This window comes from Lampris incognitus, chromosome 3 (assembly GCF_029633865.1).
Source record: "Lampris incognitus isolate fLamInc1 chromosome 3, fLamInc1.hap2, whole genome shotgun sequence".
NCBI lineage: Eukaryota > Metazoa > Chordata > Actinopteri > Lampriformes > Lampridae > Lampris > Lampris incognitus.
Window position 1 is genome coordinate 63267986 of NC_079213.1, and position 17797 is coordinate 63285782.

At 50.9% G+C, this 17797-nt stretch overlaps 1 protein-coding gene across 2 annotated transcripts in view; it reads right to left on the reverse strand.

The window, feature by feature from the left end:
• The window catches only part of tle5 (TLE family member 5, transcriptional modulator), a 53308-nt gene that overhangs the window by 12288 nt on the left and 23223 nt on the right, over positions 1–17797 (reverse strand). For both annotated transcript variants that reach the window (XM_056276147.1, XM_056276146.1), the window contains exons 2-4: positions 16826–16914; positions 9306–9369; positions 1022–1066 (exon numbers count right to left, since the gene is read on the reverse strand). In XM_056276147.1, the coding sequence (XP_056132122.1) occupies positions 1022–1066; positions 9306–9369; positions 16826–16914 (198 nt within the window). The remainder of the gene's footprint in view (positions 1–1021; positions 1067–9305; positions 9370–16825; positions 16915–17797) is intronic.

Sequence of the window (17797 nt, forward strand, 5' to 3'; positions counted from 1 at the left end):
TCCGGCTTCCCACCCGCAGACACGGCCAATTCTGTCTGTAGGGACGCCCAAGCGAGCCGGAGGTAACGCGGGGATTCGAACCTAGGATCGCCTCTCAGAATAGACCGCCACGCTACCCGGATGCCCCTCAAATACACGTCGTAAAGACAGAAGCTCAACGATCCAACCCCCAAAACACGATGCCGGTTCTTCCCCCATCCTGTAAAATGGAGGGCTGGCGTTCTGTAAAGGCAGCTGTGTCACATGACCTCCTGACCCCCCCAAGTAAAGATGAACCCTTCAGTAGGTTCAATTACCAGTGCCTCAACACTGCACCGGAGGGATGGTAGAGTCAACACCCATCCATCCAGCCATCCATCCATCCATCCAGCCATCCACCCCTCCCTCCACCCCTCCATCCATCCATCCATCCCTCCCTCCCTCCACCCATCCATCCCTCCCTCCCTCCCTCCACCCCTCCATCCATCCATCCATCCATCCCTCCCTCCCTCCATCCATTGTCCAAACCGCTTATCCTGCACTCAGGGTCATGGGGATGCTAGAGCCTATCCCAGCAGTCACTGGGTGGCAGGCGGGGAGACAACCTGGACAGGCCGCCAGGCCATCACAGGGCCGAGACACACACACACACACACACACACACACACACACACACACACACACACACACACACACACACACACACACCTAGGGGCAATGGAGTACGGCCAATTCACCTGACCTACATGTCTGTGGACTGTGGGAGGAAACCGGAGCCCCCGGGCGAAACCCACGCGGACACGGGGAGAACATGCAAACTCCACACAGAGGACGACCCGGGACACACAGAGAACGACCTGAGACACAGAGGACGACCCGGGACACACAGAGGACGACCCAGATCACACAGAGGACGACCCGGGACACACAGAGGACGACCCAGATCACACAGAGGACGCAGTCAAAACCACTTCGGTTCATCTGTACAGGACATGTGTCGAACAGCAGATTTGTGTCTATGTGACATTAGACACAGACTCACCTGCTTGTGCATCTCAATGTTGAGCCCGTAGGACATCTCGTAGTACTGTGAAGGTGAGGGGAGGGGCGGAGGGGGGGGGGTGGACAAAAGAAAAGAGAAGAAATAAATGAAAAGAAAGTTAAAAAGGCAGAGAATGTTCTTCCAATTCAACGTTCCGCAAACTCACAACCCTCACCACCCTGAACCCCGCAGGAGACAACCACAAGCTCCAACTCCCGTGTACACACACACACACACACACTATAACAGACCTTGAAAAATTACAATACAAAAAGGGTACCGAGGAAGGAGAGAGAGAGATAGAGACTGTGTGTGTGTGTGTGTGTGTGTGTGTGTGTGTGTGTGTGTGTGTGTGTGTGTGCTCGGTGTTAATGAGAGGGCCACCCTCTAGGCATCAACCCTTTTAATCACCCACTGGCGGCAGGGGCACTGACTCTGTCAGTGAAAAACAAACAGCACACAGATCTCTCTCTCGCCACACACACACACACACACACACACACACACACACATTCCAACCCATTCCCTACCCCCCCTCTCTAAAGCACAAAAACATCCCCCCTCCTTCTGTGGGCACAGTCCTGCTTCCACGCACCCACCCACCCACACACACACACACACACACACACACACACACACACACACACACACTCTCTTTCCATCCTCTGTATCTCTTGCAAGCGCTCGGTCTGCACGGCAGCTCCCTAAAGTAATTACAGCACAGGGGAAATGGAGGTGCCGCGGTCAGCTGGGGGAGCAGGGCAACCCGATAGGCTATTAGAGGATCGCTGGGGTGGGGGGCCGGGTCGGTGGGGGGATGAGGGGGGGCTTCCAAGTGAGCCCTGCCGCTGATGGAGTGGGAACGTGCTTTACAGTGTGGTTGAATATGTGTGTGTGTGTGTGTGTGTGTGTGTGTGTGTGTGTGTGTGTGTGTGCGCGTGCTGCAGAGGGTCACATGCAGGGCTGCTGGGTAATTCATGGAGAGGTGTGCATGTGCATGTGTGCTCGTATGAGTGAGAACGAAGGTGAAAATAAGACCACGAGCACAGTGTGTGTCTTGTTTATAGGCTGTGTGTGGGCAAACCTGTGTGTGGCTTGTGCTGCGTGTGTGTGTGTGTGTGTGTGTGCGCGCACAAGCGTATGAGAAAGTGTGATTAATACCTTTTGCACAGTTTCTGTGTAGAGGCTGCATATTTGCATGCCTGTATTTGTTTTGTTATTTTTTCACCCCTTTTCTCCCCAACTGTACCCGGCCAATCACCCCACTCTTCCGAGCTGTCCCGGTCGCTGCTCCACCCCCTTCTGCTGATCCGGGGAGGGCTGCAGACTACTTCGTGCCTCCTCCCATACATGTGGAGTCACCAGCCGCTTCTTTTCACCTGACAGTGAGGAGTTTCACTGGGGGGGGGGGGGGCGTATCGTGTGGGAGGATCACGCTACCCCCCCCAGTCCCCCCTCCCCACCAAACAGGTGTCCCGACCGACCAGAGGAGGCACTAGTGCAGCGACCAGCACACATACCCACATCCGGCTCCCCACCCTACAGACAGACACGGCCAATTGTGTCTGTAGGGACGCCTGACCAAGCCGGCGGTAACGCGGGGATTCAAACTGGCGATCCCCTTGTTGGTAGACAACAGAATAGACGGCCACGCCACCCGGACATCCTGCATGCCTGTATTTGTATGCGTGTATGTTTCTGTATGTGTATATTGCTGCTGGCATGCTTTTGGGCCTGTTAGTGTACATGTACATATGTGTGTTTGTGTGTGTGTGTGTGTGCTGGCTAGGTAAAGTAAGAGAGAGAAGTGCGGTGGCACAGATTAGATGAGATTAAAGCCAGTCAGAGGATCAATTAGAGGCAGAATATCAGACGGCTACACAGTCGCAGCCAGCTACAATGAGATTAGCCCTGAGGTGGAGCACAGAGAGAGAGAGAGAGAGAGAGAGAGAGAGAGAGAGAGAGAGAGCGAGAGAGAGAGAGAGAGAGAGAGAGAGAGAGAGAGAGAGAGAGAGAGAGAGAGAGAGAGAGAGAGAGGAAAGAGAGCAAGAGCGAGGAAAGAAGTACAGACACAAGACAAAGAGAAGCAGAAATGCACAACAGAATGAATGGATAGACACAGAGGTGGGCAGTAACGCGTTACATGTACTTGAGTGATTTTTTTTTTTTTTAATAAATTGTACTTCTGGGGCGTCCGGGTAGTGTAGTGGTCTATTCCATTGCCTACCAACACGGGGATCTCAGGTTCGAATCCTCGTGTTACCGCCGGCTTGGTCGGGTGTCCCTACAGACACAATTGGCCGTGTCTGCGGTTGGGAAGCCGGACGTGGGTGTGTCCTGGTCGCTGCACTAGCGCCTCCTCTGTTCGGTCGGGAAGCCTGTTCAGGGGGGAGGGGGAACTGTGGGGAATAGCGTGATCCTCCCATGCGCTACGTCCCCCCGGTGAAACTCCTCACTGTCAGGTGAAAAGAAGCGGCTGGTGACTCCACATGTATGGGAGGAGGCATGTGGTAGTCTGCAGCCCTCCCCGGACCAGCAGAGGGGGCGGAGCAGCGACCGGGATGGCTCGGAACAGTGGAGTAATTGGCCATGTACAATTGGGGACAAAAAAAAGGGGGGGGATGTAAAATAAATGAATAAATAAGTTGTACTTCTAAGAGTAGTTGTTTTGCAGGATACTTTTCATTCTTACTCGAGTACATTTGTGAGAAAATATATTTACTTCTACTCCGTTACATTGGACTGCACATTTCTCGCTACCTTTACTAGAGTCCGACTGGCACCGGGTGCCAATACTGACGTACTTCACTCAGCGAGTATCAGACTGACATTACTGATTCATGTTGTTCCGATCCAGATTCCAGTCTGATGGGTTTTATGAATTAGCTAACGATGCAATTTTAAGCCCGTAGCCACAATGGTACATGTAAGTTCTGGTAGTGTGAAGTGTTTTGAGTGTGGGGAGGTGGGACACAAGCACTCGGCTCGCCTGCATAGAGAGCGGGAAGCCGAGGGTCTGGAAACCGCCTACCAGGCAGCTGAAGCGGGGAGGGAGGTACCAAGGAGGCAGGTGGGAGTAACGAGGCCATTGGCCATGGGGAAACAAGTGAAACCCCACAAAATGGAAACCTGGAGTCTCCTCCGGCGTGGGAAGACGGCGACGCAGACTCGCGTCTTCAGCGGCCTCGCCCAGTCCCGATTACACGGTGTCTTTGTCCACATCTACGTCTAAATGTGTGTCATCGTGTGAAGTCTCTGTTTTTGTCGTTTGGCTGGTGAGAGCTGACGCTGGATCGGCTGGGAGAGCTTGGTCTGCTGCGTCCTGTGGGCCCAAAGAGGAAATACCGAGGGCGGTCTGACAGGATGCGGAAACGGGGCAGACTAAGCTATCTGCTAGCCCCGCTGCCCCGCCCGAGAGGAAACGCCGAGGTGGTCTGGCGGCGGCCTCGCCTAGCGTCGACTGTGCAGTGTTTTTGTCTGCGTTTGTGTCATCGCGTGGAGTGCGGGGAGGTGTGTCGAAGGCGTCTGGCTGGAGAGCTCGCGCTGGATCGGATGACGGAGGCTGGTCTGCTGCACCCGTTGGGCCCAGGGACCACGGCCCTGCCCGGAGCTGCGCCCGAGGGGGCAGCTCGAAGCGCTCTGGCAGGATGTGGACGTGGGGCAGGCTAAGCTAACTGCTAGCCCATGCAGACCAGCAGGTCCGACAGTCATCCTGGCTGGCGTTGGTTCTCTGGACAGTGGAGTTTTTGGACTGGGTGGACTTAGTTGTTGGCTGTTTATTTATGTATATATTTTTTGCTTTGTTCTCTCTGTTTTTGTGTGTTTTTGGTGGGGTTGTTTTTGGAGGTTTTTGGATGTGTTTTTTTGTCGTTTGTGTTGCACTGCTGTGGGCTGGGGGAAACCGAATTTCGTTTCTTTTGTGTACGTAGTACGAAAGACGACATGACAAATAAATGATTCCCGATTCCTAAACTTAGTAGTAATTCGGAGAAAGATAAAATGGCCGCAGATGATGCTGCAACTGTTTCAGAGGGACCCGGTGTGAGCGGCACCCCCGCGTGCACAACCGCCCCGTCGGTTGCTGCAGCCGAGCCCGTGCAGGAGGTTGTAGAGTGACGGGAGGAGGTGGCGGAGGACCCGCCTGTTACCTGGCTCTCCTGGCATATCATCCAGAAAAAGGAGGCTCATCCTCCTTTCTCCCTGATGTCGGTGACAACGAGTGACAGGACAGGACAAGTGAAGAAGCACGTTAGTCCTTCATCACGTTATCCAGGTCACGGTCACACTTTGATTTACTGTGATGGTTGGAGAATAAAAACTCCCAACAGTACACATGGGTACAGGCTTCAGGGCACAGGGTCAGTGCTGCCAGGCCAGACGGGCTGTACACCAGCAGACACCTTAACACCAGGCTAGTCAGGAGCAACCTATTTCCAGCTGTTTTTACAGGTCACCGCTTAGTGAATGTTGATTTATATCTTTCAGCAACCAAATGACATGAATCTTCCTGGCATTTTCAGAATCAGAACCAGAAACACTATTTCTCGTTTCATTTCGTACACTTGTGTACATGAAATGAAACGAAACATCGTCTCCCGCAGCCCACAGCAGTGCAACACAGACAAAAACACACATCCAAAACCTGCAAGAACTACAAGAACACACATATCCACACTAATACATATATCTAAACTAAAAAAAATAAATAAAATCATTGTCCAGGAGAATGAATGACAGCCAGGATGACTATCAGAACTGCCGGTCTGCATGGGCTAGCAGTTAGCTTAGCCTGCCCCGCTTCTGCATCCCGTGCAGCCAGGGCCGTGGTCCTTGGGCCCATAGGATGCAGCAGACCAAGCTCTCCCAGCCGATTCAACACCGGCTCTCCCAGCCAGACACCTTCGACACACCTCCCCGGACTCCACACGACGACACTAAAAACACAATCAAGGCAAGGCAAGGCTGCTGCCAGACCGCCCTCGGAGTTATGGGACCTGCCAGTCTGTATGGGCTAGCAGTTAGCTTAGCATCCTGTCAGACCGCCCACCGTGTTACCTCTTCGGACACAGCTCCAGGCAGGGCTGTGGTCGCTGGGCCCACAGGATGCAGCAGACCAAGCTCTCCCAACCGATCCAGCGCCAGCTCTCCCAGCCACCAAACCAAGACAAACTTAGACACAGACGTGGACAAAGACACTGCATGGTCGGTACTGGATGAGGCCGCCGCAAACGTGCATTTGCGCCGAAATCTTCCCACACCAGAAGTGGGTGAGCACACTTCAACTTGTACTTGAGTAAACAGTATTATAAAGTAACTGTACTTCTACTTGAGTACTGTTTTTGGTTACCCATCACTGGATTTAAAGACCTGACAGAAATACAGAAAAACAAGTTGTACTCAGGCCTTGACCACGTGTATGCAGACATTTATCTAAATTGACATTTCCTCCCCGTTTAAAAAAAAAAAATTCTGTCCACACGACCTTCGTTTTACAAAACATCTCCGTACACACAAGAACACACAAACGCTCAAACCATGCTGAGCCTGTAGGTAAAGTCCACATCCAACGGTGTGTCAAATACCAGAGAAGAACTTCCTAAGCATCTCTCTTGAGCTCCTTTTCCCTTGGCGGTAGTGACTTAAAATCAAAAACAGTAGTATCTAATTATTTTTGACTCACAGTTATTAGACATCTGTTTCTTTACCTTTATTTATTTTTACCTTTTCCTTTATTTATCTAAGACCTTTCTGCCACACAGCCCAAGGTACGACGTATAGGTTAGAATGATTGAAGTTATGCCACCGGCATAAATCCACCACTGTTGTTGTGTCAGGCACACGCTCCTTACACAAAGCAACAGTGGGCTACATGGACTGAGGCGTGACATCATCGTCTCCTAAACGCCCCATTTTACATGTGGCTATGTTCACACAGAAGCTGGAGTTTTTAAGAATCCTGCCCGTTAGAAGAGGTTTTAACATATCTCTGCTGTAGTGACCCCAAATTCCGTTTGTGTGTCGACGAGACCAAAACATCAAAGGAGATCCGTACTTTTGTGAAATAACCGCATCACTGTGGACAACACATCAGACAATGGATGGAGAGAAGAACACAGACAAGGAGAGAGAGAGAAAGAGAGAATAGGAAAGTGAGAGCGAGACAAGAGTGAGAGAGAGAGAAGAGTGAGAGTGTGTGAGAGAGAGACAAGAGAGAGAGAAGAGCGAGAGTGTGTGAGAGAGAGACGAATGAGAGTGTGTGCGAGAGAGTGAGAGAGAGAGACAAGAGTGAGAGAGAGAGGGAAAGTCAAGTCAATTTGATTTGTATAGTGAGTGAGATAGAGAGCGAGAGAGATAGAGAGAGACAAGGAGAGTGAGAGAGTGAGACAGAGACAAGGATAGTGAGAGTGAGACAAGAGTGAGAGAGAGAGAGAAGAGTGAGAGTATGTGAGAGCGAGAGAAGAGTTACAGTGTGTGAGAGAGAGACAAGAGTGAGAGAGAGCGTGAGACGAGAGTGAGAGAGACAAGAGTGAGAGAGAGGGAAAGTCAAGTCAATTTGATTTGTATAGTGAGTGAGAGAGAGAGAGAGAGAGAGAGAGAGAGAGAGAGAGAGAGAGAGAGAGAGAGAGAGAGAGAGAGAGAGAGAGAGAGAGAAGGAGAGTGAAACAGAGAGACAAGGAGAGTGAGAGAAGAGTGATAGAGATAGAGATAATAGTGAGTGTGTGAGAGAGAGAAGAGTGAGAGAGAGAAGAGTGACAATGTGTGAGAGAGACAAGAGTGAGAGAGAGTGAGAGAGACAAGAGTGAGAGAGAGAGGGAAAGTCAAGTCAATTTGATTTGTATAGTGAGTGAGAGAGAGAGAGAGAGAGAGAGAGAGAGAGAGAGAGAGAGAGAGAGAGAGAGAGAGAGAGAGACAAGGATACAATACACCTGTTACTGTGTTAATGTTCATTTAGTGTGCAGATCTTTACTGTTAATTACTTTCACTTATTGTTATTTCTACTTTGTTTTTCAATTTACATATATTTTAATGTATCAAACGTTTTGGCAAGACACATGAACAATTTGTCATGCCAATAAAGCCACCTGAATTGAATTGAATTGACAATGAGAGTGAGAGACAACGAGAGTGAGAGAGACAAGGAGAGTGAGACAGAGAGACAAGGAAAGTGAGAGCGAGACAAGAGTGAGAGAGAGAAGAGTGAGAGTGTGTCAGAGAGAGAGACAAGAGTGAGAGAGAGACAGACAATGAGAGTGAGAGAGAGGGAGACAAGAGTGAGAGAGACAGACAATGAGAGTGAGAGAGAGGGAGACAACGAGAGTGAGAGAGACAAGGGGAGTGAGATAGAGACAAGGAGAGTGAGTGAGAGAGAGACAAGGAGAGTGAGTGAGAGAGAGACAAGGAGAGTGAGTGAGAGAGAGAGACAAGGAGAGTGAGTGAGAGAGAGACAAGGAGAGTGAGTGAGAGAGAGACAAGGAGAGTGAGTGAGAGAGAGACAAGGAGAGTGAGTGAGAGACAAGGAGAGTGAGTGAGAGAGAGAGACAAGGAGAGTGAATGAGAGAGAGAGAGGGAGGGAGGGAGGGAGAGAGAAAACAATCAGACAGGGGTCGGGGTGTGAAGGGGCAACACCAGACTGCAGCAACAGAAGGCAGTAAAGTTGTGAGCAATAATCATAAAAAGGAACAAAAAAAAAACCCCACACAAGAATCACAAGAGACCAATTTGACTGGGACAAAACAAGAGCCACTAGTGTGTATGGTGTGTGTGTGTTGGTGTGTAGGAGTGCGTGATGTGATGTTGCACAGCAGACGAGAGGAAGAGGAGGGTAAACAGAGGAGGTGAGACATTTTAAGTATAGTGAAGAAGCACTCCATTTATGCGAAACATTTCACACATGTAGGCATGCACTTTTACCATCCACCCATCCATCATCCAACCGCTCATCCTGCTCCCAGGGTCGCTGGAGCCTATCCCAGCAGTCACTGGGCGGCGGGCGGGGAGACACCCTGGACAGGCCGCCAGGCCATCACAGGGCCCACACACACACACACACACCTAGGGACAATTCAGTACGGCCGAGTCACCTGACCTACATGTCTTTGGACTGTGGGAGGAAATTGGCGCCCCCCGGAGGAAACCCACACAGACACGGGGAGAACATGCACACTCCACACAGCGGACGACCCACAAGGTTGGACTACCCCAATTCATACGACTTACCTTCAAATACTACAGATATTGGACATTTCTGAAGGACACTTAAAGACAAAGACAGGGTCCCACTCACCATGATGTAATGGCGCTGCATTTCCGACTTCTCACTGGCCAACTTGTCACACTCCAGCTTCAAACTACAGCGAGGTGCAGGAAGGAAAAGAAAAGGGGAGCAGATGCATTTGGAGGACAGGGGAAAGGAGGACAGGAGACCAGGGAGGAGTGAGATGAGGAGAGGAAGAAATAGTTTTCAATGTGAAAGTCTTTGTCTTTCTCTCTGAAAATGACGGACAGAAGATGATGGCTACTGCCCGCCATTAATACCCCCTACCCCCCCGCCCCCGGCTTTATCATCATCAAGATCATCATCACCAACCACATCACAAAACCCACCATCTTTTTTTTCTTTTTTGGACTTTTTGCCCCTTTTTCTCCCCAATTGTACTTGGCCCTTCCGAGCCGCCCCAGTCGCTGCTCCACCCCCTCTGCCGATGAGGGGAGGGCTGCAGACTACCACATGCCTCCTCCGACATACATGGAGTCGCCAGCCGCTTCTTTTCACCTGACGGTGAGGAGTTACGCCAGGGGGACGTAGCGCATGGGAGGATCACGCTATTCACCCCAGTTCCCCCTCCCTCCCAAACAGGCGCCCCGACCGACCAGAGGAGGCGCTAGTGCAACGGACCAGGACATACACCCACATCCGGCTTCCCACCCACAGACACAGTCAGTTGTGTCTGGAAGGACGCCCGACCAAGCCGGAGGTAACAAGGGGATTCGAACCGCCGGTCCCCACCATCACCTACACCCTCACATTCATAACCTGGGTAACATACCCAAATTCTGTTGTTATCTCTCACACACAAACACGCACACAAACATACAGGCATGCCATCCTCTTACTTCATCTCCTTCCACCTCCCCTCACCCCCCCCCACCCACCCACATTCATCATCCTCACCCTATAACCATCATCACCAACATCATCGGATCCTGCACCGCCACCACACTGCTACCAACATCATCTCCGCCTACTGAGAGGCAGTGGAAGTAGGAGGAGGAGGAGGAGTCGGCCCACCTCCAGCATGTGCTTCCTAAAATAAAACTCCCTTCCAAAGGAGAAAACGCCCATCGAAACATGGCAGGTGAATGCTGAAGCTGCAACGCTCATTTCAGGCCTGCCGCGGCCATTAGTGCTCATCACGCCAGAGTTGCTGTCAAGTGAGGCGACGGGACGAAGGAGGACGTGTCAAAACAGTCACAAACAAACAAACAAACAAATAAATAAATATACCGGACTTCAACTGAGGCAGTCAGCTACGGTGCCAGGGCCTGGAAAGACAGCGCCTGAGCCGCAGATAGGAAAAGGGGATAAGATCAGGATTAAATAAAGATAGACACCGGCGCGGGAAGGATAGGCTCAGATTCGGGACGAGTCTCAAACCTGTTTGATGGTGTTTTGGGATGTTCTCTTTGGCGGTATGTAGGAATGACAGCTCGATTAAAGCGAAAGTTGGCTGGATCTCCATCGTCGCGGGGCCTTAACCAGCAGGACGAGCGCAGCTTCACACGTGGCCAACACCGGCAGGCTTATTCTTCAGCACTGGGGGACTTCTCTGGAGGAGCTGCAGCAGTGGTAGTTGTGGTTGTGATTTTGGTCTCAGTTACAAGTCCTTTCCCCTTTTCAGCTCCGTCTTCTGATCTCGTATATGCTGTGGCACATGAACAATCCCTACTTGATCTTTAATTGGCCAGATATAATTTGGACATCATATGGATACTGAAATTCTGCGGCGACAGGCATGGGCGCAAGTTCATGAATACTGGGATGGCGTCCAGCGCTTTACCTGTCCCACCGTCCGCAGGGTTAGCGGTTGTGTCAGGAAGGGCTTCCGATGTGAAATTTTGCCAAATCAGTATGCGGATTGACAAGACCATACCGGATCGATCGAGGCTGCCATCGGTGCTGTGCCCTCACGGGGTACCGATGGAAACTATAAAATCCGCCTTGGCGAACCCTGAAAAACAGGGACCATGCCAAAAGAAGGAGATGGATGCTTAAATTCTGTTAATAAAAAAGCCTTTCCAACATTGGTCTTAAACTTGCTCTGTATTTGCTTCTTGAGAGGATATTTTTAAATTCATCCATCCATCCCTCCATTATCCAAACCGCTTATCCTGCTCTCAGGGTCGCGGGGATGCTGGAGCCTATCCCAGTCACCTGACCTACATGTCTTTGGACTGTGGAAGGAACACGGAGCACCCAGAGGAAACCCACGCAGACACGGGGAGAACATGCAAACTCCACACAGAGGACGCCCCGGGACAACCCCCCCCCAACCCAGGTTGGACTACCCCGGGGCTCAAACCCAGGACCTTCTTGCTGTGAGGTGACCGCGCTAAACACTAGGGGTGTAAGAAAATATCGATACGCTTGAGTATCGCGATATTATATTTTGTGATTAATAATTTACATGCAGAGATTCGTGGTAGACAGCGGTTCATTTTGTGTTGTGATTAAACCCCCCGACCGCTAGGTGGCAGTGTTGCAATCTATCTTCAACTATTTGACTCTTCCACTCCAGCATAACAACGTAAACTGAGACAGGAAGTAGTGTAAACACAAAGAACGCAGGCCTATGAAATCGCAGTATTTCGCCTTGCTTACAGTGTCACAATATATCACAATACACTGACTCGTAGCCCTGTATCGTGATATGTATCGTATCGCCAGGTTCTTGCTAATATGCAGCCCTCCTAACCACTGCACCACCGTGCCTATTTTTAAATTCATATGTAATAAAGGTATAGTAATGTTAAGGCTCAGTGTTTTCGGTTTTTATGTTTCAAAGCCATCCCGTATGCCAAATTTCGCCACAAGAGGACACTGTTACATAACCTCACACGAACAGGAACAACTTTTGGATCCATGGAAACCTAAAATCCGGGTGAAAATCAGTTTAAACCGAGCTGCTCCTTTTAAAAAAACTGGGTATTTTTCGCTGAGCCTTGAGTAACGTCTTAAATGAATACTTAGGACACTGTAGGAGCGTTTGTCAGCCCTACCTATTTTTATTCCTGTGTGGTAGAACCGGGATCTCCAGAGTCCTTGAGGCTCTGTCGGACCAACATCTTGTTTATAATAAAATCGACTCCAGACAGATATTCAGGAACAGGTGCGAAAAATACCACATCCTTGTAATATGTGAGAGAAGACACAATTTCATGCCAAATAGATGAGAGGTGAAAGTGCTGTTGCTCAGTTTGTCCCCCCGCCTCCCACCCCCCGAGTCAGAAGGGATGTGGGGGCTGCAGATGGAGCCCTGTGCTGCGACTAGCTGCACTGAAACCAGCTCATCGCCATTCACCTACTGTACTGAACAACAGGGGTGGGGAACTGTTTAATTCATCGCCCTCTCTCTTCTTCCCCTCTCTCTCTGTGTGTGTCTGCCACTGTGTGTGTATTTGTACAGCGCCACTTATCCAAATCACTCCTCTTCCCCTCCTGCAAAAAATAAAATAATAATAGAAAAAAAACAAAAAACAAACCTCCCACTACCCCCTCCTCCGTATGCACATATATTGCGGGTTGGGTTGTCATGACGACAGGCCTGCACGCTGCCAGTCTACCTGGGTTTGGCTTTGCGCCGCCTCTGATCGGTGTTCGGCAGCCCCTGGGCCTGTGCGGCTGCTCTCAAACGACGCTTTGATGGAGTTTTATTGCCGCTCCTTCCGTCTCCAAATCGCTCCTGCTGTCATCTTTATTTTGATTTATGTATTCCCTGATCTATTTATGCATGGGAACGAGGGGGAGGGGAGGCGATGGAGGCGGGTAGGAGTGGGGGTTGGGTGGGGGGGGGGAAGAGACACAGAGGAAGACAGCGACAATGCTCGCTACTATGCTCTGGGGAGTGCCTGTGGTACATTTGCCTTTTATAGGCTTCGGCAACAGACAAGCGCGGCACAGCGGTAGAGCGCTACAAAGCCTCATCTGTGGCACCCCCCCACCCCCACCCCCACTGCAATCCACACACACACGGAGACAAACGCAAAAACGCACACACCCCCCTCCCAAGTCAGTAGGCCCTGCATGACATGTTCTGTATGCGCAGACAAAAAAGGTTCTTTTATCTGCGGCGTGGTTCTCTGAAGAGGGTTAAACGGTAGCGCTCGTCGCAACGGGAATTACAAAACCAAAAGCAGGTGGGGGGTGGTATGTGTGTGTGTGTGGGGGGGGGGGGGGCGGTTGGTTCACTCTGTTACAAAATGCTGCGGAAAAACAAGAATGATCAAGACCGGAGCGGGAATTTCCACAGACGGCGTACGTCGGCGGCTTTCATCTGCCTCAGTCTGCCTCTGATGAGTCGTCCCAAGCCCAGCAGGAGGACGCGAGCGTCGGGGTTCTGAGGGGACAGGTAGGGAAGAGCAGGCAGCCCTGCTTCGGGGGAAGGAAGGCCCCCTCCGCCTCAAAGGGTCCACCCTCACAAAGAGACGGGACCTCTGGCTGAGGCGCGGGGCTTTGAGGGCTCGCCCCGCTTTAAATCCCACTATCAAAAGGGGGGAGCGGCGAGGTCAGACACCTCGCCTCAGAAGTGCCTGGGAGCGACGGCTGCGTGGCGGTGTTTAAGCGGTCGAACGGGTCGATAGCCGCGGGTAAACGAGACTGATTAAGGCCAGCGGCGTCAATACAGGATCTTTACACGGAGGACAATGCGAGGCGGAGTTATGGGGGCACAAATGGCACACAGCCCCACCACCTCCGTTCATCAAGGTGGACTACCGAGGCAGACCCCGAGTAGGAGCTGTGTTATTACTCTCCCTCAGTTACTGGGACTAAAATGAAAAAGAAAGCTTATATGGGAGCAGGACTGCAAAATGAATTAAATACAAAACTCAGAGGAACTGAACACGCTCAGCCCAAGCGGCTCCACGGCCGGCAGCCGTTTGGGCAGAGCTGTTCCTTGGTGTGACTGTGTCGCTTTGTGAATGTGACTAAGATGGCACCGAAAACACAAATTCCACGAACTGGGGACCGCACAGACTAGCTGACCTGCCGACTGCTCCGTGATGGCGCTTGAAGCTCGACCCCGACTAGCCGCTGATCACGTGGTGATGATGTCAACAACATGTACGCGCCTCAGAGAAGGCAGCAGGTGAGCGGCCCGGTGGCGGGTCGCTGCAGCAAACCAGTAGCGCAGATGCAGGCAACGCGGGCCCGCCATGGCACGTGCAATTAAAAATAATATATATATACTTTTATTTGATAAAATAACCTTTTAATACAAAATACAGCCAAATGGTGAACTACACGGACCATTTGATTCAAAATAATGTCGCGAATTCGGGGGGCAGCCGGGACACGAACCCGGGTCGCCCGCACTATGGGCTGCAAACCACCAACCAGTCAACTAAAGGGTTCAACCCGTTAGCCAACCGGCTAGCATGTCTACTCGTTCACGGTCGCTACACTGCCCTCCTCCTTCGGGAAGAGCGCCCCCATGCTTCAGCATACCAGCTCCCTCACGCCTCACGGTCTCACCACCCCACTTCTGACACCGCAACCGGGACGCGAACCCTGGTCTCTCGCACCAAGGGTCGGATCCTTTAGTCGACCGGTTAACGTAGTCGCCCGTGGTGCAGGAGACCCGGGTTTGAGTCCCGGCTACGGCGGCTCCCGGCTGCAAATCCCCAACTTGCTGGTTGAATTTCACTGTCCGAGTTATCAGACCTTTAGCTGCAGTGCATGGAGAAGGCTTCGGAGACCTGCTGCATTTTTTTGAACCCGGCTACGATGTCCCTTCCCACAGCATGCTGTGGAACACCATTAAACACCACTATGACAGCCAGGATCGAAAAGCAAAAACTGGGACTGAGCAGGACATATGACTGGGAGCAGGACATATGACTGGGAGCAGGACATATGACTGGGAGCAGGACAAATGACTGGGAGCAGGACAAATGACTGGGAGCAGGACATATGACTGGGAGCAGGACAAATGACTGGGAGCAGGACAAATGACTGGGAGCAGGACATATGACTGGGAGCAGGACAAATGACTGGGAGCAGGACATATGACTGGGAGCAGGACAAATGACTGGGAGCAGGACATATGACTGGGAGCAGGACAAATGACTGGGAGCAGGACATATGACTGGGAGCAGGACATATGACTGGGAGCAGGACATATGACTGGGAGCAGGCTGACAGGCCAGATCTTGCCTGAGTTTTGTTTTCCTCCTCAAGTGTTTTTCCCGACATTTTAATTCGTCTTTTTTTGCACTTAAATGGGAGTTGTTGCTCATATAAGTTATTGTTGCATACGTTCATGAAGCCGGGTTGCAACCCGTTCATGTTTCTGTTCCATGTAAATGACGTGTATGAGCTGCCTGTTGTCTGCATATGCATTAAGTTTTGCTACTACAGATTGTCACTTCTCCCGTGGCGTAATTCATGACGTCATCAACGGTTAGTCAAGGTCGACTCGACTTTCATCACAAAACAGTCGACTTAATAAAATCCTGAAGCCACGCAACCCCGAGGATGTGCACACTAAAACCGATCTCTGGATAAAACATTGCAGTCTGTCCCGGAGAAGCTGCTGCCTGGTTCCAACACGAAGAAACACATGTACAGCCTGCAGACATGTTACTTACCACCAAGGTCTCTCTTTCTAACTGCTTCGCCGCTGCCTGTCTGTCTCTCTGTGTGTGTGAGTGTTCTTGTTCTGCTGTATTTGTGAGGACCAACTGGAGTTTCCATTCATAAATGAGGACATTTTTTGCAAAGCGAGGGCATTTTGGCCAGTCCTCGCTTCTTCAAGGGGCTATTTGAAGGTTGGGATTTGGGTTAAGGATTAGATTTAGAATTAGGTTAAGGTTAGGCACGTTGCGCTGGTGCTTAAGGTAAGGGTTAAAGCAAAAATGCAGGACTTTTAGATGTAAATGAGTGTCCATGACATTCAAGCCCATGCCAAATGAGTCCACACATCGCTGGTCAAGCCTACCGCTGCCGGGCAGGTCGCCTCTGTATTTCGCAGTATACCGGAGGTTTAAATCCGGTGTCTGGGGCGACGTCCCGCGCTGGCACACCGGAGGCGACGTGCAGTGATGCGTCTTACGTCAGCCAGCAACGACTGCTTTGCCGGAGCCGAACTTCAGTGGGACGAAAGCGATCGCATGCCTCTGATTGGCTCGCCTTCAGAGCTTTGTGCTGGAGAGCTTCCGGGCTTGGAAGTGCTGGTGGAAAAAACTACCAAGCATCCAAGAAAGGTTTCTGGTGCGCCAGAGAAAAGAAGAAACTCGGTGTTCAGACGAAGGATTAACGTTAAAAAAAGGAAAAAAGTAAGAAGAAGAAGAAGAAGAAAGCGATCCGACAGCGAGGACAAACACGGGTAACCATTGGCTGTAGCCTTTCCTCGTTGGAAAGCGCTGAAAGAATATAATTACTCTCCCTGCCACAAGGGGGAGACAAAACGTTCGCACTGCAGGCTTAAGGGCTGGAAATGAATGAAGTCAGTGAAGGTCCTCACAAGTAAAGAAAAATACGTGGTAGTGTGTGTGTGTGTGTGTGTGTGTGTGTGTGTGTGTGTGTACCTGTGATACTGTGCTTGGAGGAACTGGAACTCATCCTTGATCCTGTCACAGGAGTCGGAGGTTGTGAATTTCAGCTGCTGCGATGAAGCCTGTCGAGGGAAGAAAACAGGGCGAAGAAAGAAGAAAAGGGAGAAAGGAGAACGAGCCAGGGGAGAAGAGGAGAAAGGAGAGCGAGAGAGAGAGAGAGAGAGAGCGGAAAAAAAAATCACAAACATGGCCATGAAATCAAAGAGTTGAGTCCCACACAGCCCCGTGGCTCAAGCGTGGCACTGACAACACTAACAACCAGAAACACTCTCTTCTTCGTTGTGCCAGGAATTGGTCTACCTAGCTGGCATGCTTCCTGTGAAAACAGGGAAAGTAAACAGATATTAAAGGCACAACACTCGGCATAATTAGGGGGTTCGAGTCCCTGTGAAGCCATACACCAACACTAAAATCGTACACATTTGTTGAACAACACTAAGGGAAAAAAAAACTAGTCTTGTAGACTTCAACAAGAACCTCAGAAGGTAGGGGATCGAGCCCGGCTGAGAAACTGCCACAGATATGTGCATGCTCCAGGTGTACCCCAACAGATGTATCTGCTCACGGTCTCGTAGGGCACTTGACTACCGGACAAAGTCTATAAGGTGCAGGGCCCTGATCCATGTGCCGCGAGACTATTTTACGGTTCTTCTGCCTCGTGTTCCCACTCGCCCTTATTATCATTCTGTGCGGGCCGTCTTCCCCAGGCAGCGGCGGACGGCCTGCTTGTGGGGGTGGGAGCCAGTGGCGCAGTGGCGAGCATCAAACTCAAATAGGGACAAAATCTTATTATTCCTCAGCAGGCTGCATAATGGGTCAGGTGGGAGAAATTGACGTTTTCCTCGCTACGATTGAACAGGCACCGAAAAAAATAAATAAAAAAATCAGAAATCTGATTGCAGCACTTACGGGAGTTCTAGCCTCATCGGTGTTACGAATGACCTG